At 40.5% G+C, this 24,426-nt stretch overlaps 1 protein-coding gene across 3 annotated transcripts in view; it reads right to left on the bottom strand.

The window, feature by feature from the left end:
- Nucleotides 1–24,426, bottom strand: part of DENND1B (DENN domain containing 1B) — a 210,270-nt gene that overhangs the window by 9,233 nt on the left and 176,611 nt on the right. For 2 of the 3 annotated variants that reach the window (XM_044432291.1, XM_044432292.1), the window contains 5 exons: nucleotides 23,342–23,382; nucleotides 22,761–22,829; nucleotides 19,289–19,345; nucleotides 18,067–18,177; nucleotides 1,671–1,759 (listed from right to left, as the gene is read on the bottom strand). In XM_044432291.1, coding sequence (XP_044288226.1) covers nucleotides 1,671–1,759; nucleotides 18,067–18,177; nucleotides 19,289–19,345; nucleotides 22,761–22,829; nucleotides 23,342–23,382 — 367 coding nt within the window. Of the gene's footprint in view, nucleotides 1–1,670; nucleotides 1,760–12,916; nucleotides 13,750–18,066; nucleotides 18,178–19,288; nucleotides 19,346–22,760; nucleotides 22,830–23,341; nucleotides 23,383–24,426 lie in introns of those variants that run through there. The other variant, XM_044432293.1, reaches the window with a different exon arrangement.

The raw sequence follows: 24,426 nt of genomic DNA, 5'->3' as shown, positions 1-24,426 counted from the left end.
AGTCCTATACATTTCTAACTGGAATTGCAACTCACTGAATTCAGTGGCAGTCACTTGCACCCTGAATGATCTAATTAGATGCAGCAGATTTAAGTCTAAGCAGAGGGGGATTAGAAGGGGAGAAGCACAGATCAAGAAATCATGTATGTGGTGAGGATCTTCCCTTCTGGGTTAATGTTTAATCAAGCAGTTTCCTTATGATGCATCAGGGTGCAGTGTCCAAGAGTTGGATAGAAGGCAGAGTTTAATTCCCAAAAGCTCCTGCTAGTGGGCCAAAGACCAGAAAGGCTGGCGGCTGGAGGCAATCACATCTGGAGATCTACAGAAACTCATCCCTGCTCCACCATGCAGGAGCAGCAGTGGCCTTTGCGTCTATGAACAGACACTCCTAGTGTCAGCACGCTGATGCAGAAGGGGGTGCGAATAAGAATTTATACTTATTATTTATTTCTATCCCACCTGTTCTCCTGCAAGGAACTCGGATTCATGTGTTCTTGCTCCACATCTCCAGTGATCCTCACAACAGCAACCCCATGAGGTAGGTTAGGCTGAGAGTGAATGACTGGCCCCAGGTCACCCAGTGAACTTCATGGCCAAGTGGGGACTAGAATCTGGATTTCCTCACTCCCAGACCAACAGTCGAACCACGTATACTAGCTGGCTCTTTTATACACCTGCCCTGCTCCCTTGCACTTTCCATTTCGTCAGCATCCGCAAGCCAACTCTTGGGCAGAGGCAGTGTGAGTTCCACTGGCAGCCTGAAGAGGCCTCCTAGGAAGCATCTATTTGAAATCCTAATCAACTGGTGGCCTTGGATATTTTCACCTGCCAGGTGTGGTGAGGGAATTTGGGTGTGATAAACAGCTGCATCCATCACAACAAGTGAGCAAGTACAGGCGAGGAATGTGGCTATCCAGAGGCATCTTGGGAACTGCAGCAGGGAAGGATTTCTTTTAGAGCATGGCTGAGGTTGAGCACTCATGGACCAATAACGCAGAAAGGCAGCACTCAAGACTTCAAATTCTGTGGTTGAGGGCCAGCTACGCTAGCCCATAACGGACCCGTCACCTTGAACTGCTTCTTGTCATTGTGGATTCAGTTCAAATTAAGTGAATGTTAATTATACTGTGGTCCTAGTCTACCCAATCTAATGTGCATCATCTCTTTATCTAAGTGGTGGAGGTGCTAATAATTTCAGTTTGTGATAAGCTAGTCAAGGTAATTTTTTCCTTATATAATATGCTGTTTCATCCACATACACCAATTCACCTCACAATAGCTCAATCACTTTCTTTCAGATTCCAACAGGCTGCAAGTTATTCAGGTTTCTCTTTGTTTCTCTACTTCTGTGTGTTTACTAATTTTTCTGCAGTATCTGATTTCCCCAGTTTCTAGTAGCATTTTATGTTGTTTCTTCCATAAATCAAGATACTGCTCAGGATTCTTCTGTCATTCTGAACAGTGCCAAATAATTGGTACATTGGTGCCATTTTGGGTGACCCAATGTTTCTCTCAAACTCAGTTGCTGTCTGGAATATAATAGCACATCACAGTTTTCTCCACCCAGAAAAACCAAATAATTTTATTCATTTGCCTTGGATTTTCAACTACTCTGAAGGAGAACAGAATCCAGCTGTGAACTCACTGGGCTTCAAAGCACATTAACTTACTTGCTTCCTCTGTCTATTTCATCTTCAGCATCTTCATCCAAGGCAGAGTCACGATTCCGTGTTCCACTATGAAGATTCCCAAACCGTGACTGCAAAAGGAAAGTCACTCTTTACATCTTTTTGCCACATGTCCTGTAGGCTGCCAAGGGATCCTGAAAGTAGCACTGATAAAAAGACTGCAGTAGTTCCAATCAAGTGTCCACAGAAATTTGTTGTAGTGATATGCGAAGCATGCAAATGAATCCATCATTTATCCCAAACTTTTGAGACCAGATGGATCAACGATAGGCTGGTTCACATGACAGCTTTTCTCCTTCCATGAAGAACAATGGACAAAGCGCCATTGGTTTTGCTGCATTTAAATCATAGTTCAAGCATGATCATATCTGGGATGTATTCACTTAACTGTATATGACACTTTTCTAAAAAAAATCAAGCTAACTTATATTCAAACAACACAGAAATAAAACCATAACTAAGAACACATTAAAATTTAGCAACAGTATACTCAAGCACAATAGAAATATTTTGTATAACCCAGAAAATGGATTACAAAGCCAGCAAGAAAAATACAATGTCATCTACAAAAACACCTTGAGAAAAATTAAGACACTGCTTGTGATATAGTAAGATCCTGGAAATGCCATCCAAAATCAAATGGATTTCACATTTTAAAACAGGGCATTGGTGAGAAATCTCGCCTTAAAAGTAGTTATTTTAAGGAAAGAAGCCCCAAGTGGAGGCCACAAGCAAAAAGTAAGCCCCACCATTGAGAATCCTCACTCTGACCAGTAGTCCACTGAATAAAAGAAATACAAACATTAAACCAGGAACCAGCAAAGAATGGAAAGCACAGGAAAACACCTATTCCTAAGCTGTGATGCTCTCAAGCAAAGAACTAATCAGCAAAAAGGAAGGAATGTGTATTCAAAACAAGGGATGGGATCAATGGCATGCGTGCCTCTCCGTGCATCCATCAGCACACTTCAATTCCATCCCCCTATAAGCTGAACCAAGTTCCTTCTCCTTCCTCTTTCCCATATTATTATTTCCCCAGCATTCTGGGCGATTTACAACAGCACATTAATAATACAATAAAAAATGTACCTTATTAAAGTATCATAAAATGCTTACAATACATAATTTAAAGCCAAAAAATCAATTACTTGAAGAAAATCTTAAGACCTGTTTAAGAACTAGCGGGCCCCAGTACACTAATTGAATGTCCCACAGTAGAGGATGGTCCACTGCACCAAACAGATGTAAAGTTGGTGTCAGGTGAGCTTCAGTGGAGAGCTCGTTCCCTAACTGGGGGGCCACCCCAGGGGAGGCCACCACTGACCTTCTCCTTGTTGCCACCAATCCACCTTGGAGGTGCAGTTGCAGGCAGGTCCCAGAACTTGAAATGCACTCACGGCTCATGCCAGCCAGAGGCTCCTGCCAGAGCTCATCTTGGGGAAGGGCGAAATGGTGCCAACCAGCAGCCTGAAGAGACAGCAGGCTTGTCTTCTGCCCTACACAAATCTGGGGAGGCAACATTTTTTTCTTGGGAGAGAGGACCTGGTACGGAGAGCAGAGTGCTAGAGAAGGTCAGGAGCCATGTAGACTGAGAAGAACTGGGCTGCACACGTGTTCAAAGTGAATGCACAAGAAACCCAAGGTGTTTTTTTTTAAATATTCAAGCAAATAGATGTTTGAGCCATACAAGCATCTTGGTTGCTCCCAAGATGTGCTTTGAGATGGTGAATCAGATAAAGATTGCATCGCGCTTGGAGATTCAAAGGGGAGGATAAGCTTATCAATAGTTATTGGGCAAGGCAGCTACACATTCCCACCTGTAATCGGAGTAGTACATCATTTGCTGAGGAACATGAACAAATGGGCACTGGCACACTCACGTCCTACTTGTGGACTTCCCCACAAGTTGTCGGATCCTTTTCCAGGACTAGAGCACCCTTGGTCTGGTTCCCATCTGAGGTTTCTTAAAGTACATCTATAGAACTATAGGCAGGGCATGGAGATAAAGAAGAACTGTTGCCAGTCACATAGGATGGGAAGGAACTAAGAATTGAGAAGTTCTGGCTTTGTGGTCAGTCAAACAAGCTCAGAGGTATCCTCTCTTTTTTGTCCCCAAGATTTCGGAGTTTCCCTGAGTTGCATGCCCTGTGGAGTAGCTCAGCACTAAGAGTTCTCTCAACAGTCAGAGAAGATGTAGGTGGATTTTCGCACTTTTCTCTGGATACCCAGGACTTAGGTGAAGAAATTACAAGGGGACAACTGAAGACCCATGGAAAAACTGAGAGGTTTTTCAGTAGAGAAAGTGAAATTGAAAGGCGACTGCTTTGGCTCAACTGGAGCCGTGAGCGAGATGCGCACAGGGGAAAAATGTGTATCGTTTATCATCAGTGATATAACAGACAGTATGTAATAGGTGTCTGGCACATAATTTGCAGCACAACTTTTCCAAAAAGATTACTTTCTTATAAAATGCTAAGAAACAACAGTGTAAAAAAAGAGAAAGAAACCCTTAATAAATGCTAAAAGGAAAGCTGTAAATCTTTTCCAAATCTTTACTAGATGAAGTGACATAGAACGCACACCTGCAAAAACTGTCAAAGTCATTTAGGATAACTTTCCCTTACTGATGTCCCCTGCTGTTTGCAGTTCCTTAAGCTTATAATTTCTGTCTTTTCTGTATTTTTAAATGGGCACATTTTTCTTTGCCAGTTTTGGAAAAGGAAAAAAAGCAGCAGAATTCTGTTTCCTTCTTGATCAGTATTCTAATAATAACCAGACCTCTTTCATTGCCTAAAAGAAAGCATTTCTTTCAAGATCCAAGAAACGAAAAGATCCAAGAAAGCTTGGAGGGCAATTGCACAAAGTTAGAAACAAACCTTAACTTCCAATATATACACATTCTGTTTATAAAACTACTTATATTAAACTATATATATGACTGTATAAGTTTCAAATCTTTGTGTTGAATAAACAGGCAATGTTGCTTGCTTTTTGTTACGAAATGTCTTTCATAAAAACCTTATTAAAACATTCAGACTATTTTTATGCTGGCACATCAAAAGGGAAGCCCCAGAATTTTGAATCTCTCTTCCCCCAGGAACCTGTATAATTTCTGGAAGAGGTATAAAACATTTCTCTCTGGGTTACCATTCAATAGCTAGGGTTAACTCCATTCAATTGGGGGGGGTGGGGGGGGGGTGTCTCTTTAAAAAAAATATATATATATATATATATATATATATATATATATATATATATATATTTCCAATACTGCCTATCCTGACTCACTAGAAGAGGGTAGGATAGAAACTGGGCTAGAAAAATCATTTAAAAGGTCATATACAAGCCCCCAAAGTGCCATATCTGTGACGGTCTACACTCCCCAGAATGATCCAGATTCAAATAATGTGTCCTTCATTAAAGAAGACCATGATCGTTGCCTGTTGCTAGCAAGACTGATGCTTATGTCTGGTATTCCAGCACATAGCTGCTACTTACTGTACTATCTAAAAGGTAAGAACAGGTCTGTAGAAGCCACTAGATGCTGCTGGTGATACCCGAATAACAAAATTCGGCGTTTACTTGTATCTTACTGGCACAGCCAAAAGGAACAAGTAGCAATCCTCCTTTCTGAGCCACGGGGAAATGAGCTTGTAAAAATTAAACAGGCAAAATGAGGAGAAACCATTTGAATTTGAAATGAACTCAGCTTTAAAACAAATCACAAAAAATGGACGCCATCTACCTTAGGGAGCAGCCCTATGCATATTTAGACAGAAAAAGGCATGCAGTTCCCAGTATTCTCCTCCCAGAAAATTAGTAAACAGAAATTTAAAAATAATAATCAAAGAGGCACAGAGCAGATGAAATACAATCTTTTACTGGCCCTGCAAAATATCATTTCAGTAATGAAAGCTATAGTGTAAGTGTATTTAAATATCATAAGCTTATTTGAATATGCATAGGCCACCATTTCAACTCTGGTCTATATGAGAACGTAACACAGCCATTTAGTCTACAATTGCTTTTCTTCAAATAAAAGCAAGTAAAGGATTAAGACCAACGAGATGAGTCTTATTTGCAGATAAGTGGGAAAAGTCCTGAAGCCCTGGATTAACAACAATTATGTTGAGCAAGATGAAAATTTTTGTTTTCATGTTCAAAGTCAAACAAGCTACAGGGAAAAGCCTATGACCTTGGCTCCTACTTGGAGGTTTTTCAGAACATCTGGCTAGTCATAGTTGGAAACTCAGTGCTGGATCTTGGTCTCATCCAACAGGGTTCTTCTAATATTCAGAATAAAAGTAAATGTGCCCCAAGTCAGTATAATCTTAAATCCAGATTTACAGATCTGCTTTAAATGATATGAGAATAAAAGGGCTGCTACAAACAGAGCAAGTGGTGTTAGTACTATTTGATTTTGCCTGTCCCTTGTCCCCAATCCACTGTGTCTGAGTAGGGTCTTGGTGTTGTATCAAGTCCATGAAGTTTGGATGACACTGATTAGTTTGATCCATTTCATTCTGGCTTCTGGCCTGTACTTGGGAAACAGAAATTTCCTCGGTTGCCTTGTGTGGACAAGTTAAGACAGATAATAGATGTGGGAGTATGAACTTAAAGTTCTTTCAGACTTCTTAGCAGCTTTAAGTTACCATTAGCCATGGTATCTTCTTCCACCACCTAATCCCAATGAGGCTCTTGATATACTGAACAGGTATTTAGGGACAGTGGTGGAATGGAGAAACATTAACAAACTGAAGCTCAATCCAGGACAGAGTGGGGAAATGAGCTGATCTGAATGGTTTAGATCTGATGAGGTCATATCTAGATATGTGGACCAGAAGTGCTTCTGGATTTGATTTTGTCCATGGATTCCTCAGTGGCATCAATTGCCAAAGGTGCATTTTAGGCCAGTTACTGACTCTCAGCCAGGCGTGCCTCACAGGGTTGTTGGGAAGATAAAATGGAGGCGGATTATGTAAGCCACCATGGATTCCTTGCAGGTGGAAAAAAGTGGGCTATAAAAGTATTAAATGACAACAACATTATACCCTGCTTTCATTCTCTTGCAAGGAACTCAAGGTAGCTTACAAGATTTTCTTTTTCCCCTTTTTCCCCTCACAACCACCACCCTGTTAGATAAGTTATGCTGAGAGTCAATGCCCAAAGTCTCCAGGTGAGCTTCATGGCTCAGAGGAGACTAGAACCCGGAATCCCTGAGTCCCAGGCCAACATTCTAAGCACTATGCCACATGGGCTCCCAGTAAAATTAAAATAAATTCAAGATGCTTCTTTTGGCATTGGTATTAAGAAAAGAATAAAAGGGCCTACTCTCTTGCCCACAGGCAAGGGTCAGTACAGTGGCTGAAAGCAGAAACAGGATTTTCACAGTAATGAAGAAAACCTCAGCTCCTTTGGAACTCTCTTCCAAGGCCTCATTAGTGCTGCTCTGTATTTTTCCCCTAGTTTGCATTTGGTTGAATTGTGTATGTCTAAAAAAGTGCTACCAGCTTTGCTTGCTTTGCACTGAAATCATTTCATGGTCTCCATACAGAAATTTTATTGTTATTTCCATGCATTTTAGGTTGTAATCTTATACTCCCTGTCTTCAAGGGTGTACAGATTTTTGAATCTAACCCTCTGAGGGTGAAGGGAGAGAGTTTCTCTCAAGAGGGTCATAATCTTGGATGCCCATTTCCAGGCCCCACAGAAACTTACTGGTAGAAGGGAAAAGATGCATACTGACCAGTCTTTGGAGGGCATGCTGGGGAAGTTTCCCATAATTCTGCATTGCGCATATGCCAAGAGCCAATAGAGTAAGACTTGGGAAAGGGGGGTTCATGTTCCAAGGCTGTCACAAAGAGGAAGGTCACAATCTCTTCTTGCTGATACCAGAATGCAGGACACAGAATAATCAATTCAAGCTGTAACAACCCAATTTCAGGATAGATATCAGGAAAAGCTTCCTCAGTGTCCGAGCAATATTGCAATGGAACCAGTTGCCTAGAGAGGTGATGGGCTCTCCCACACTAGACACATTTAGAAAGAAACTGGACAGTGAATTGGTGTCCTGCAACAGAAGGGGGTTGGACCTGATGGCCTTCATGGCCCCTTCCAACCCTACCATTCTATAATTCTATGGCTGTGAAACTACTGCGTGACTTTGGGCCAGTCACTAACTCAGCATCTGACTTGCTCTGCAGGACTGTTTTGTTCATTGTCTTCTGCATTTTAACTCCACAAGGTTGTGGCTTGCTCAGAAGTTCCAGTGCTTAAGCTACCCACCCCCAAAAAGTGCAATTTGTCTACTGAAATTTCATAGACTACTCTGTGAAGACAATTAGCCAAACAAGACAAAAAGCAGGATGAAAATCCTTAAAATAAAGAAGAGCACATTTTAGTTATGTGGGAAGAAAGCACCTCATATTAAGGTGGGGGGGGAGATACAAAATGAAAACTGTTCAGGAAAAGCACTGGCTCCATTTGTTGCTGCACTTGAGTTTTAAAAGTGGAATGGGTTCTTTCTTAAGATTTTCTGCTTGGAAGAACCAGTGCCTAATATTTAAAGACAATATTGCTGGAATTGTGTTTTTCATAACAGTACCTCCTTCCCCATGTCATATCACGTAGCTATGAACAACTGGGGGTGGTGAGGAAGATTACTTTCTGGGAAAGTCAGTGATGGAAAGTCTAGATGGGATAAGTGCCTAAAATGTCTATCCAATGAGCAGGTGAGGTAGCTGTTGTAACAGGGAAGGCAAAATTCATTTCAAAATGCAGCATTCATTATCTGTCTAGGAAGAGGAAAGGCATTTACACCACCAGAGGGCAGTCTCGTAATTTCTTGCAATCTAGCTTTCTCATTTTTAATTAAAAGATATTCTCAGTGTTTTCCAGTATAGATGCATCATAACTGACATGCAAAGACAAAGATCCTCTCTTAAAACAAAAACTACATTACCAGGTGTACCAAGAATGTAGATTATGCTCGCTTTTGTCCAAAATATTTTGCTAATTGACTGAATTTACCATTTTCAACAATATTTTTTTTCTCCTTGAAGATGAAGCACAGTATGAAACCATATATTCAATACTGCTCGTTGTTACTCTAGATGACATCTGTCACATACAATATTTTATTCACATTACTTAAATTGCTAGATACGGCTTAATGCTTGCTCCAGTATCATGCAGAATTTCCAGCAGCAGAAACTAAAACTGTGGAAAGATAGTGCTGTGTGCATGATGCATGATTCCAAAGCTTTCAGCTGAATTTGATTTCAGCTGAAAACATATAATATTCCTTTCTCTGCTTCTGAAATAATTACGCTCACATTCGCTTTGGATCTGTCGCATGCAATCTTCTATTCACTGCATGGATGTTTATCAAACCAGGACTGAGTTTGATTTGCTTTGTGTATTCTCTCCTCCTCAATTCCTTACTGAGAGGACAGGATGGCAACAAGCTACAGAGTTCACTGGTGGTTGTGTGAAGTGGGCAGAACAGAAGAGAGATTGGAAGGGAAGCTTCCTAATGCATGGGGACTCCCTGAATTTTGGAAGCAATCAACATGCCAGCCTGCAGGAGATTTGGCATGTGCGAAATGGTGGCCACACAAATGCACGCAGAGATACATGCTGCAACTTGAATTGCATGTAGCCCTTACAAAGAAATTACAGCATGTGATATAATTTCCTCTTCCAGGACAACACACACACACAAATTCCTTTAAATTAAACGTTTTCCTAAACAAAGCAAGGGACAGCGAAGTACATTTCAGAGGGCTTCCTTAATTACATTTTAGTGATGATTTGTGGATGATATTTCATCACGCCAAAATCTACAGTGAAAACTTCAGGATAGGATGCAACTGAAATCTCAGCTAAGAAAATGTTGTTGCGATTTCACAAGCGATGTTAAAAATAAAGTTTCAGTAATGAGGGACACTATTTTTAAAATGCAACATCTCTATGAAAAGCAATTCATCTGCTCTTCGGATACATGCATATTTCAAATAGTGCTGGCATGCTGATATTCTTGAAAAATCCATACTTTGTACCCAAATGTCCTATATATTTTATTACAGCTACAAGTTACTGTGCGCCTCAAGGTACAAATCTTATATATATTTCATTGGAGACAAGGATGCTCTGCTAACTTATTAATTATAAAGTGTGCTCATGGTTGGGTTACACAAGATTGTGCCAAATGTGTGAGAATGCTCTGTGAGCTAGAGACTATTTAAACCATGGAATAGTTTATAGCAAATGTCCTCCACATCAGCCGAGATAATGCTTCTGACGAGAAATCCTAGAGAAATCATATTCAGGATAGCAAGAGATCTGCCAAGATGTTTTTGCCTTTGTTCTGCCTGAAATCTCCTTTTGTAAACAATGCTGCAGAAATGGGGTGGATCCTCCCCTCATTTAGCTGAAAGGCAACCTATATGAGCACTAAACAAAAAGACCCGGGAAACATAAACAGTAGCGAGCTTATCATTTGTGCCTTTTACGAAAGAAAGAAGAAATGGAAGTGTGACAAAATTTCGAATGCTGAAATGTAGCATACTTTGCTTTCACTTTCCTTTTCAAAGCATCCTGACATTTATTGTAGGCTTGCATTCAGTCTAACTTACACAGGGAGGAGAGGAGAGGAATTACTAGTTAGCCGTGAAGGCATGAAAGAGTTAACAGCGAAATGCATGCCAAGGTTTTAATAAGGCTTAACAATAAAAAGCTTCAGCCCTCCACTTTCACTAGATTTTGTTGTGGTGGATTTTCCCTTGCTTAGGGCAATGCATCTGTTAATTTTGCCTCATGATGCAGTTGGGTTTGCTCTCTTTCTCCCCTCCCTCCCTTGCACACCCATAGCCAAACAGCCCGGAATAGCCATGAGGGGGCTGACACCATGTCTTACAGAAATAGAACAATTCTTTCTAGAACATCTTAGGCAAAGATCAATCGTGCATTTCTTAGTTGTGTTTTGCTTTGGGGTCTCCTACCCACCACCTGCAGGAGCACATTTAACACACAAACAGAGAAGCTAATAGGATAAAATAGCTTGTGGAAAAATTATTTACCTTGCATGCAGAGCTAGCTAGCAAGCTAGCCAGACTATTATAATTCATTAATCGGAAAAAAGTCTATTGTTGATTTGACAGTAAAAAAAGCAGCCTATGGTGGCTGTGATAGAGATGAGTAAATATTCATTGTTAACTACTGATCTGCACTGTGACCAATGCCGATATTCTCACTGGGCCAAACTGGTCTTGTTTTCAATAAAAGCAGAGAAGTACCCTTTTTCCCTTGAGCCCTGTTAGACTGAAGCTGCAGTTGGAACTGTCATCTTCATACAAAAGCAAAGGGGCTGGGTTTTACAAACGCAAAGCCTAATTGGGAGATCTACATGGCTGTACCCTTGACATTTATTTAAACCTCATCAGAAAAACAGGAAATAACCGAACTAATTAGCACATGGGTATACGAACTGCTATTTGTTGGGGTAGAAAGCATATTCATATTCTACTCTAGAAAATGACAATAATACTAATGACTGTGTCAGAAACAACAGTATTAATGTGCTTGTTCTTCAAGAATGAAGATGACTTTGGTTTTATATACCATTTTATAATGCCAACTCTTCAAAAGCCTGGCCCCAAATTATTGATATATTTTTAATGTATTCACACATTTGCAAATGAGTAATTTGAGATTTGCTTCTTTAGAAACAAATACGATGAATTTTCAATCTCAGATCTAGAATGAAATGGAAAAATATTAAATCTCTCAAGGCTCGTGTATATTTAAGTTCTCATATTGCTTATCTTATGTACCTTGGAAAATGTAATTCGTAGGTATATGTTTTGCACTAAAATTCTAAAAAGGTTAATGAACAGAAATCACCATTAGGACAAATGTAGCACAGACAACAATAATTAGAAATCAGATATACATAAGATGTCATTTATACTCATACATGATTACTTAGTTAGCTAAAGATTTATAAGTACCAGCCTAGACAATGATGTTTGGGATCTAGTAATAACATTTATTCTCTTAACAATACATTTCCAATATCCTTAGCTAGTCATTAAAAACTGGGTGGTTTAATTACCTGGTTTATGCATAGGATATACTGCTCTCAAAATTGTCCAAAAAGATGTAAAATGTGTAATAAATTAAGTGTTCTGCCAGCTCACAGCTCTCAATAATGATACAACATACATTTATAATTTATTAAGACTGGCCCCATTACTGAACAATTAATGTGGAAAAGCAGGTAGAACTAACTAGAAGATAAATCAGTAGATTTCTCATTTTCATAGATGCAATAAATATATAAAGATAGATATGTGTGAAACTCCAGATTAAAGCTACAAATTATCCATGTCTTTTGTATTTAATAGATAGCTATTTGTTTTAAAAACTAAATATCAATCATAACTATCAGTTCATAGAGCTTGTAGTAGAAGATGCCATGCTAGTTGTCATGATGCTTTAAAGTGTTAGCAATTTGTTTGTGGTTGAGGTTTTCTCAGTTGTCAATATATTAAATATTTACAGAGCTGGGTTTACATAAAGATACACAGTGCACCAAAAACTGGGTGCACTGCATGTCTTTACGTAATGCACACTGAGAGTTACAGATGCAGTTTACCTCCATGGACTGAAAAAAAAATATATTTAAAACTGAATGCTGCCTACTTGACTAATTAAAATACGAGCATGCATACATTATTGCTGATGATCTTTGGAGTAAGGTAGGGGTGGCAGAAGGTAGATATGAATACACTGGTTGCTGTAGATTGGGAAACATTTCTGACTCCCAATTATTTAACAATAGCAGTAGTAAAATGACTCCTCTCCCCCTAAATTATATTAATTGAAATGAACAAAGCTGGATTGTTTTTTAAAAGTACAACAACCTCCATTCACTTCTGGAACTCAAACACTTTCTGGGGCTGAAAATACTTTAATTTAAATTGTATGTCTCATGCATCAGGTTTCAGCTGGTGGTTCCCAATGTTCTCTTAAGGAAACAAAGTAGTTCTTGCAATCTAGAAGTTCCCTCAGCATTGGATTAAGGGATTGATGATAAGCCTAGAATTGATGCTGACACAACTGAATCTCATCCTACAGTATGCTGGTACTATGCATTCACACATACATACTTGCATTCCCACAGGAATTTTGTGAATGTCAACACTTATTTAAAAGTATTTGTTAGCATTCATGATGTATATGTCTAAAATGTGCAGAAGATCTATTTCTCAGCATTGACCAAACTAATCAGTGATTGTCAACATTCAATACTGGAAATTCATTGTAATGTTGCATAAAATACTCTGACTGACACATTCACTGAAAGATAAGAGACATTTATTTAAATTATAAAACCAATTGATATAGATCAATATACAGTGTTATCTGAATGGATTTCAGAGATCAAGGCTTCTGTGTTCTGTGTTGCTACTATTCCACCTGTTACAGAAGACAAGCAGTGCAACCAAACCCAACCAAAAGTCCAACAATACAAACTAACTTAGGTACTTGATCACTACTCATTACAACCAGAGAGGGGTATACTTTCCCCATGTTGATTTGGAGTGAACTGTTTCTGAACTTTGCAAAGAATTCTGCTTTGTCTTTTTCTTTTATCCTCTGAAATATCAGAAAGAATTCTCCCATTCATCTCCTCTGCTGGCCTGCCCCCACCCTTGACTCTCAGTTTTGTCACTAGTCTTGTCCTTCTCTTTTCCCTAACCCTGTTTTCCAACAGCCATGAACTGTGGGATTGGGGTAATTTCTCTGGGCCTTAATTTTGGCAAAACTCTTACTAAACAGAAATTTTTGGTGCAAAGATCTTGCAGAACTGTAGTTTTTCAGGACTCCTGGGGCTGTATTAAAGAAGAAAGCTCAAAATGCCCCACGATTATTTATGATTATGCCAAATTTTAGGGAATTCCAAATGGTTGTTTCCAAACTGCTTTCACAGTTTCAAAACCTGGCAGTACAACCAACCATAACAGGATAATTAATGCTTCAGTATGTTGTTAAAAGTCTGCAAAGAAAAAAAGAAAAAGAATAGAACCTGTTCTATTTAAGGTACTAAAAATTACAGCAGAGCAAGAACAATAGTTGGGATATCAACAAATATATACATCATTTTTGTTTATATACTTTCTCCACAATGCTTGTATTTATTCTGGAATTTTGACTTTTTATACTTTAGGCAAGCAAATGAATATATATCATTATAGAACATGTTACATCTGAAGTACAGATTAGGGGAGCTCTGGATGTGAGTGATCATTCCATCCTTTGCTTTGAGATCAGGGGACTGGGGACGTGCAGCAGGTTGAGCACTAGAAGCTGGGACTTCAAGAGGGCCAACTTTGGCCAACTGAAGGCCAGACTGGGGAAATTCTCCTGAGATAGGTTACTGGAAGGCAAGCGAGTTGAGTGTGGGTGGATGGCACTAAAAAGGGAGGTTTTGGAGGTGCAAGCCTTGATGATACCTCTAGTCAGTAAGATGGGGAGGCAGAGGAGTGTGCCGCCATGGATGCGAAAGGAGGTGGTTAGAGGGATTAGACGAAAGAGGAACCTCCATAGGAAATGGGTACTGGGGGAAATAGGCAAAAGGGTATATTGGGAGGAGGAGGCCCGTTGCAGAAGGATTCTTCGCAAGGCTAAGGCTGATTATGAGCTGAGACTTGCCAAGAATATCAAGAGCGACAAAAAGGGCTTCTTTCAGCAGGTAAATAGGAAGAGGAAGGGGAGACAAGTGGTGGGACCACTAAATAAGCAGAAAGGAGATCCAGTGACTGATATGAGGGAACAGGCACAGATGCTAAATGACTATTTTGCCTCTGTGTTCTCCCCAAAGCAGGATGGGGGAGATCCGCATAGGAGATTAGATGAGGCTGAGGACTTAGGGGCACAGATTAGAGTCACCCCCCTTGAAGTCGAGGGGCTCCTCAGGGCATTGGACATTACAAAGGCACCAGGTCCTGACGGGTTACACCCGAGAGTACTTAGAGAGTTGGCAGGGGTTCTCTCACGCCTGCTGGCCTTCATTTTTGAGACCTCATGGAGAACGGGTGAAGTTCCAGAGGACTGGAGGGTGGCATCAGTGGTCCCAATTTTCAAAAAGGGTAGTAGAAAGGACATGAGGAATTATAGACTGGTTAGCCTTATGTCCATTGTAGGAAAAACAATGGAAAGGCTCATAATAGAGAGAGATCTAGTGATGCTAGATAGGGAAGGGAGGCTGACAGCCACACAACATGGCTTCCGCAAAAACAGGTCCTGCCAGACAAACCTTGTGGAATTCTATGACAAGGTTTCGAGATGGCTAGATGGAGGGGATGCAGTGGATGTGGTATACCTGGATTTCAGCAAGGCCTTTGACAAAGTGCCCCATGATATCCTGGTGGAGAAGCTGAGGAGTTTTGGGATACACCAAACCACCGTCCAGTGGATTAGGGCATGGTTGACTGACCGAAAGCAAAAGGTAACCATTAGCGGGGAATCATCAGGATGGCAGCCAGTGACAAGAGGGGTCCCCCAGGGCTCTGTCCTGGGGCTGATCCTGTTTAATCTTTTCATTAACGACATGGAAGAAGGGGTGAACAGTCTGCTGATCAAATTCGCAGACGACACTAAAACTGGAGCAGTGGCCACAACTGAGGAGCAGGTACTCCAGATCCAAAAGGATCTGGACAGACTATGGAAGTGGGCAGGAGACAACAGGATGGTGTTCAAGCTCTTGCACTTGGGGCATAGGAATAGCTCTCATAAGTACAGGTTAGGTGACAAGTGGCTGGAGAGCAGCACTTGTGAAAGGGACCTCGGGGTACTGGTTGACTGCAGGCTAAACACGAGTCAGTGGTGGACAAGAGGGCGAATGCCACCCTTGGTTGCATAGCCAGAAGTGTGGCTTCTAGATCAAGAGAGGTATTACTGCCACTCTATACGACTCTGGTGCACCTGCAAACTGGAGTATTGTGTTCAGTTTTGGGCCCCTCATTACAGAAAGGATATAGCCAGGTTGGGGTCAGTGCAGCGTAGAGCCACAAGGTTGGTGGCCGGTTTGCAGGAGATGCTGTATGAGGCGAGACTGAGGGAACTGGGTCTCTTCAGCCAGGAGAAGAGGAAACTCAGAGGGGATATGTTGGTGACATACAGGTATGTGAGGGGATGTCACATGCAGGCGGGTAGAGACCTGTTCTCCCCTGCAGAGGAAGGAAGGACGCGCTCCAACGGAGCAAAGCTCAGGGAACCAAGGTTCCATTTGGATGCCAGGAAGCACTTCCTGACAGTCAGAACCCCGAGGGTGTGGAATGGGCTTCCATGAGAGGTCGTTGAGGCCCCATCGGTGAGGGTGTTCAAGGATAGGCTGGACGTCCACATGGTGGGCATGTCATGAGCAGAGCCGGCTGGAGCCGGAGGTCAGACTAGATGGCCCAGGAGGCCTCTTCTGACTCGCTCTGTTTCTATGTTTCTAATTCTGTAAATGTTAGCTTGTTTTATTAGTAGTTTTGTACAAATAATTGTAACATGGAAGTCAGTTAACACTCAGCATTGGTGTAAATATAACTGGGGTTAGAGATTTCAATGGATAGTTCTGATACATTTTTAAAACTATATAATTAATGAGACACTTGGAGATGAAACAAGCTAGAGATGTGAACAGATAGATGTTCACTAAAACCCACACCAACTCCGATTCCCTATTTTGTGCCCCCTTAAAGTATGTCTTACTTCTCTGTCTTATTCAACACATAGATGCATCATTTACATAAGTTCTTCTCCCCTGTAGAAAAACATCTCAGATAGCAGAAGCAGAAAAGACCTTTGTCTATGAAGCCAGACAGCCCATGCCTGTCAAAGCAGACAATTCCACCCTAGAGAATGGTGGCACACCCTGCATGCACCACCGCCCCACTTTCATGGTGGCCCCACTCCCAAGTTCCATGCGGCCAGACAAAAGAAATATCAGTGGTCCAGGTTTAATAACCAAAGATAAAGAATAGGTTCTCAAAAAGATTATAATTTAGGTCTGAAGTTACTTTAGCAGCAAGGTTTCTGGGATTCTATATTTTTTTTCTTCTTACCGTCAACTAGGTGTTCTAAGCCTTTGCTCCCAGTCCTTAAGATATGTAAACCAAATCTCATATCCAACTCTTAAATCACAGGCCTAGCAATGATAGCCATCGTTTCCTCAGAATGGTCTGACTACAGGCAGGAACCTCTAAAGCTGTTCCTCAGGTTTCCCCTGAATTCTTCGGTTGATTCAGCAGCTGCTTTGTCTTCAGATGACTGCCATTCACACCTCAACTCTTTCTGAAGGTTGCTTTTCTTCACTTCACCTGTAGATCTCTTTCGGCCTCTGCCTCACATGCTCTCAGGTCTCACACTATCTTCATGGTCTTATGGCTGCTCTACTTCCTGGCTAATATCTTTGCAGATCCTTTCAAAGCTATTTTCTCATCTGTCTTTAACTTTGTCTGCACATAACAGTCACCCATTGTGGGTAAACTTTCCTGCAGGGCATGCCCATTTGGAAATTCCAGTGAGTGCCCGACAATTATGTGTGACCTTGGCAAGAGTGGGTCATTGGGGTGGTTCACTAGAACATGTTTTAGGGTTGTAGATGGCTTTTTACTACCCCAGCTTACTGGGTTTGCACACAGTGACAAGTTTCAGTTTTTTTCCACTGGGCTTGAATTTTCAAAATTGTGGCTGGTGGATGGTGGCTACTAATTACATAAGAATCAGCTCTTTCTGACAGTGTCTCTCCAGGAAGACTTTACAGCTAGAGCTCTCCAGCCATTCAGTTTTAGGGTGACCAACATTTTTTCACACCACCTCTGTTCAAACTCGGGACCAATGGGCATCTTTAGAATGTTCAGCTATCCTCCAATCTGGTGGTAACATGTTTGATCTAAGCTTCCTATCTTTAAGACACAAATCTGGTCTCATAGCTCTCTCAAGAGTAGCTGTCTGAGATTCTACCAGCAGATCATATTTACAAAGTATATTTCATAAGACTCAAATATAAGACATGCATTTTTTCTTCTTCTTCCAATGTTACCAGTTCAGTCCTTCAAACATAGAAACAAAACATAAAATTAAGCCTTTAGCTCAGTTTTTTCCCAACAAACAGCAAGGAAAGGACAATCACTGTGAACTCTGTGTGCTTGTGTGTGCACACACAACTCCAAAGTTGTGTATAAGACCACTTTGTTGATGAGAAAAGCTGCCTTTGAAGAATAAATTGTGTCCCTTTATTATCTGCCAACAGGAAGAATTTTTCTTTAAATTTTGAGAACAGTTTAATTTTAGCAGTGCTTATGAGATTATACTGGTGCCTTACCTGTGCAAGTCGTCTTTTTTCTGTGTTCAGTCTTGCTGTGTTATTCAACGTACTGAATGGAGTATATTGCACAATACCCAAGCTACAAGGGCCATACTCATCCTCTGTTTCCTAGAGAACACATTTAAAGCTTAAAAATATTCATGCATATATGTATGTACTCACAAAAGCACACACTTTTGTTAAAACAGATGGAAAAAGTATGCCATGAAAAAATTCTGTCACCAAAAAGAACTTGCATTTCATATTGTGAAAGATATTAGGAGGCAAAGTACCCGGAGGAGGGCTTTCTCTGCGGTGGCGCCCTGCCTATGGAATGCGCTCCCCAGAGAAGTCCCCCTGGTGCCGTTGTTATATGTTTTTTGGTGCCAGGTTAAGACCTTTTTATTTCAGCAATATTTTAATAAGTTTTAATATCATACCTTATATGTTTTTATTGCAGCCAGTGTGGGTCGATAATTTTATCTATGTTATATTTTATTGTATTATCTATGTGAGCCGTCCTGAGGCTTTCGCAATAGGACGGCATATAAATACTTTAAATAAATAAATAAAATAATATTAAGGTGTAATAGCTGTCGAGCAACTTTAAAAAGAGATCAAGCTTTTAAGAGGAACAATTACAACCCAATTCATGTATTTGACTTTGACATTTTAGCAGGTGGAAGCAATGATATGAAATTAATATGTAGGTGAACAAATAAAAACTTGACTGGAATTAAACAACACACACACACAAAACCAGTGCCTCAAAAGGGTAATTCCCATACTTCCGTATTGCTGTTCTTGGAAGTTAAAGAGGTTTTAACATGATAAAATACTTCCACCATGTACAGATCTCATGAAACCTAAACAGACAACTACACCTTCTGAATTACATTTCTCTGGTAAAACTTGCTAGCCTTAAATTCTCAGCATGAAGCAAAGGCTTCAATTGTGATATCAAAGCAATCAGCTTTATGAAAACATACATCCTGTTAACGTATCTTTGAAGACCTCTGTTTTTCCATGATAAATATGCAAACAATAAAGGGATTATTCAAGTGGATGCATAGAATGACAGATAGTTGCCAGAGGGCTCGTTATAAAATATGTATTGTTGAACAAAGGGCTAAGCATATTTCAAAAGTCATTAAAAACACAAATCTTGTGGGATTTGTAAGGTATGTACTCCAAATTGAAGCAAGAAACAAGGTAAGGAAGAACAAATTCTGTGACATACCTTGAGTTTCAACTTACTCTTCACCTCTTTTATTCCCTGCTTTGCATGATTTTTTGCCTAGGAAAATCAGAAAAAGGAAAACGGACTAACTGGATGTGCAAACAATGGCTTGAAGAGGGCACTATATGAGGTGAAATTTAATTAAACTCAAACCTCTCACATTATGTGGTACAATGAAGGGAAATTACTCCCTTTGTTAATTTCACACATGATTGCTAATAAGGTTTGAGTGAATTAAGAGTTGAATCTTGGCATATGTTACAAAAAATACACTAATTGAACTGGCATTTTATGTGAAATGGTACATTTCTAGAAAAAATACTTAGTTCAGCCACGTGTTGAGTAAAGAAATGGTTTGGACAGCCTCACCCAACCTGGAGCCCTGAGAAGTGTTGGCTGGATGATTATGAAAGCGGCCGTCCAACACACCTGGGGTTGGGGGCGGCAGGTTAGGAAAGGCTGACTTGGGGTAATAATCTTGCAACTCGCTCCGTTTTCACACCCAGAGAGGTCACCTACTTGCAGAGGTGCTATTATTTACATTTACTTCTGTTGCGCTAAGCTTTCGACTTTCATTCCACTTCATGACATCAGCCTGCACAAAAATGAGGCTTCTGTTTTTCCTTAATCTGGAGATGAAGTAACCATTCTAGAGGCCAAGAAACCACATGCATGTTTTCCAGGTAAGCGAAGTTTTCCCAAAGAAAAAAATAAAGGGAAGCAAGAGGATTGCCACCAGACACCCATTTAGATTCAATGTAGCTGTTGGGAATTCTCCAAGCAGCTACAGTGATTACATGTCAACTATTGGGCAGGACAGATGACCCTTTAAATTTTAACAGGAATGGCTCCTCACTACTAATGGGAAGAAACGGGCTTCAGCAGATGCCCCCCTACTTATTAAGCAAGCATTTCCCAAGTCTTCCCTTTTACCATAGTCCTGGATCTGGGAATGAATGGACCTGCATCCATTTGACTTTGAAAGTGATACAGTACAGGTGGAATCTCCCAAAGAACTACACAGTCAGATGTGTCCAATGCCCAGTGAAGATAATGAATTGAAGATAAGCAGCATCCATGCTCCACTACGTATTTGGATGCACATCCAAGTGAGAAGGTTGCCTAGCCGTACTAGTTTGCTTTCAAAAAGGATAAAAGGACGTGTGGGCACATGTCTAAGTAGATATTCCGTTTTAAATAGTGCAGCAGAGTGCAATAGTCTTTCTAACCTGGAATGTGCTTCTTGTATATCCTGATCCCAAAATTTCTAGAGGACTGCACAGGCAAAATATTGTCTGAGCCACAGGTTTCGATCCTGTATTTGATATCAGTCAAAATGGTTATGGCTGGGTAGAGGCAAGCCCTGCAAAATTACCAGGATTGCAGATTAAATGGGCCCAGTGCTATGATTAACCCTGCAGCATGTGGCAGATGTCTGGGCAGCTGCCATTTTAACTTCCAACAGTGCTGTAGAGAACACTGGGAGACAAAGATGGCGACTGCTGGCTCTGCTACCAGGTAGCCTTAGGGGACTTTGCCAAGGGACCGCTCCAACCTGAACCCAGCAGTGAAGAGGAACTGGCATACCCAGAGCTGTTATGTACAGGATTATAAGTTAACTTATTGTGGGAAGAAAATTTGGTGAGGAAAAAGGAGAAGAATAATTTTCCAGCCATGCTGAGCATCACTTAAGCAGAGAGAGAAGCCAATGTTGGGGAAGTTACAGTAAATTATGAATGAGCACACGAATACCTGAGGGCTCTTAATATATTTACCTGGATTATTTTTCATCATAGGTTCCATGTGATTTTGAATTAATGCACAATTGAAAATTCTTTTTAGAAATGAAAGTAATAAACTCATTTATTTACTTAGGATCAAAGCCTCAAAGCCATGCAAGGAAGTGTTCTTGTTCTCTCTCTCTCTCTTCATATCCCCTGCCACTGATTTGAGCACTTAAGCATGCTTTACATATGACATTCTGCGACACAAAGATAATATCCATCCAGATGGAAGGGGCACCAATTTTGTGCAGTGATGTTCAGCTTCACAACATCCGAACTCCTGGCTTCACTCCAAGAGTGTGAAGTCATGGCAATTTGGAGTGTGACGACTTGCTGCAAGCCATCTGGGGGAGGACCACTTCGACGTCAACAAATAATGAAGCCAAGCAGTGTGTGGCTGGAATCTCACGTCCCTAACCAAGCAGCCTCTCCTGAGCTGGTGTCCTCCAGATGTTTTGGAATTCAACTTGGGAAAGGCCATGACTATGTCTCAGTGACGTGAAATGCCAAGGTGCTATTTGGGCCATGTGTGATCAGCTTCAGCGGCACCCGTTTTCAACTAACTGACTTTTACATGCTGAATTAATTGGGCTTTTGTGTGATGTGTGACTGCCAAAGGGTGTTTGAAACCCTGATGGAATTGCTTTAGTTGTTATGAGGTACGAATAAGTAGTCACGGCAAATGCTCTGAAAACACACTCCTCTTTTACAGTTTAGTCTTCAACATACTGGAGAAATATGCCTGTGAACTTTCCTCTGAGCTAGTGATTTATGGCCTCATCCTGGGAGGGAGAGAGTTCTTCTCTTCAGTTTTGAGCAACCAGACAGCTTTTATCAGGAACAGCTACAGTGATAAAGCTGGAATTTACTGTAGTGCCGAGAAGGTAAGTTATTAGCGAGCAATTGATGGCACAATCCTATGCACGTCTATGCAAAATAAAGTCCTAGTTCTCCCAGTGTAGGGCAGGCAACATGGGACTGTGCCCCATGGAAGTGTATACTTAAACAGCTCTTGGGAAGAGAGAAAACTCACGTTGGGGAAGTTATGGCAAGAGGCAAGAAGGGTGCAACTGGTAGCTTGAAACTAAAAACTAGGAAAGAGAGTGATACGAGGAGAAAGAGATGAACAGGCTGGAATTTAGCTCAGAGGAGAAGTTGCTGAAATTCCCTGCAGTGAGACTGTCCTCAGACTATTTCGTAGAGGATGGTATAAAAATGGTTTCAAGAAATAAATAATAAACAAGTACCCTGTGGAAGCAGGATGCTCAGGGAGGTGTTCGCATGTAGCAAATGTACCTACCAGAGTGTTCTTCAGCTCAGACACACAGAAGAATAAAGAGCACATATACAAAATGTATCACGTAGGAATGGGTGGAATCTTAAGTTACTCTTCCTCATGCTTGTGGTCTTGTCTATTATTCCCTTTCTGATCCCTGGGATCCTCTAGGGCGGTATTAATGGGAAAAGACTGTCTACAGCCAGGTGGAGGAGCTCTTGGCAAGAAGCACATGAGGAATGTTGGACTTTTGGCCTTTGTCTGTCAGCCCCAGTTCCTAGAAGCTATAATGGCTGTGTTGGAAAGAAGTCCACGAAACCATGTTTTATAGCTCTTGCATCAAAGGGGAATGTGCCGTTGCTTGTGCAACAGCAAGAGGAAACAAAACAAACAGGATAGGAACAGATCTTACATATCGGTATGCTGTTTTCATAGCTGGGCTTGCTTTGTTCATTGCTGTGTTGATCAATGCTCCTCCTTTCTGAAAGATACCGTATATAAATATTGTGATGCGTGCAAAGCATGCATTCGTCACACTCTCAGGGCAAGAGGAAAATGCTACAGTTCTGCATGAAAAACGATTCCCTTGGTTAACTCGCAATGCAATCCTCAGTGCCACCCTCTCAGATGGCACGCTGAAAGTTTTCTACAGCTGCATTTTGTCTGCCTCTGTCTGCTACCACCCAAGGGCCATAATGCATCATTTCAAGAGCTGACATATTTATCAATGCACTCCAACACAATTATTTGGGGTACAATCCACCAGGAAGTTCTTCATAAGCTCCACTTACATAAATGAGTGTTGTGTAAGATAGGCTGGCACAGAGGTTCATTGTGCATATATTTTCATATCTAGTGTACAAATTCCTGGAGGGTTTTCTGTAAGTTACTATACAACAATATTATCATGCCGTGCTAATGGATGGAAGCTACAGACACATTCTGTGTTGCAGGGCAGATACCAGAATCCATAATATTAGCATACTTTCATACCTTTACTGTACACACCCACTGGTGATATGATCTTGAATTTCCTAAAAGAAGAGGGAAATAGGAAAGTAAGCAATACTTTAAGATGTTTACAAAAACCAACACGATATTCCTCAGAAAATTTACACGTAGTTTAAACTTTTTATTGAATTTTAAAGACTCAAAGGGTGTGCTCTTCATTAACAAAGGTTTTTTTCTGTTTTATTTCCAAGAGCACTTTAGGCTGTATTTCTTTCTTTGCAGAAACACAACCCTGACATGAACAGATTTTTTTAAAAAATACCATTACTTGTGTACAATCCTAGTTTGAGCATCCTGAAATAATTCTTCAAGAAGACTGATGATAAACATATTGAAATAACATTTTGTTCAAAAGATTTGAAGAGGGTGTATGAGTATTAAATGATAAATTTAGAGCATTGCATGACACTCTTCTTTTCTGCCATCTACAGTAACTACTACCTTTGTAGGTAAGGAAAATGAGGCAAATGGGAAAACTACAAATGTATATATGTTCACTGGGTACTATTACTCTGTTAAATTGCTCACAATGGTCAAGTTAAAATTTGATTGAGTGAAAGAGGTAACTTTACGTTCAAAGGTATTTAGCAGAACAAGTAGGACTTATAGATTTAGTTTTTGGACAGTACTGAGAGTTAATTTATTGCTCATTTCGAGTGAGAGGCAATGCTACAGTGTGAACCTCTAAGCTAGTAAATAAGGCTTGAAAAAACAAGAACACAGACATTTTGCAAGGAACATATGGGCATTACATTTGTTTTAAATGTCTCTTAAGTTCAATAATAAATCTAGCTTCTACAGCTAAGGTGAAATTCTGTTTATTTTGAACCTGTTGGGTTAAAAAAATTCACCTTATGTTAATCACTTCTGCGGGTGGAACTATACATGCTAGCCATCAATCCATGGTTGATTCTCCTTGAAAAAATGGGGAAGAACCAGTTCAATAACAAGTGTCTCTACTTAAAAGGGTCAGGTATCAAGTGGAAAGAAAGAGAGCTTGGAAAGTTGCTAAAATAAACTCTAAAATAATCTGCCACCTGTGTATATATTCTTTCAAGTCCTATTTT

The sequence above is a fragment of the Varanus komodoensis genome, unplaced genomic scaffold (genome assembly GCF_004798865.1).
Source record: "Varanus komodoensis strain SLA01 unplaced genomic scaffold, ASM479886v1 scaffold24, whole genome shotgun sequence".
NCBI lineage: Eukaryota > Metazoa > Chordata > Lepidosauria > Squamata > Varanidae > Varanus > Varanus komodoensis.
The sequence above is the reverse complement of the archived record's forward strand: the minus strand, read 5'-3'. Positions and strand labels throughout refer to the sequence as shown.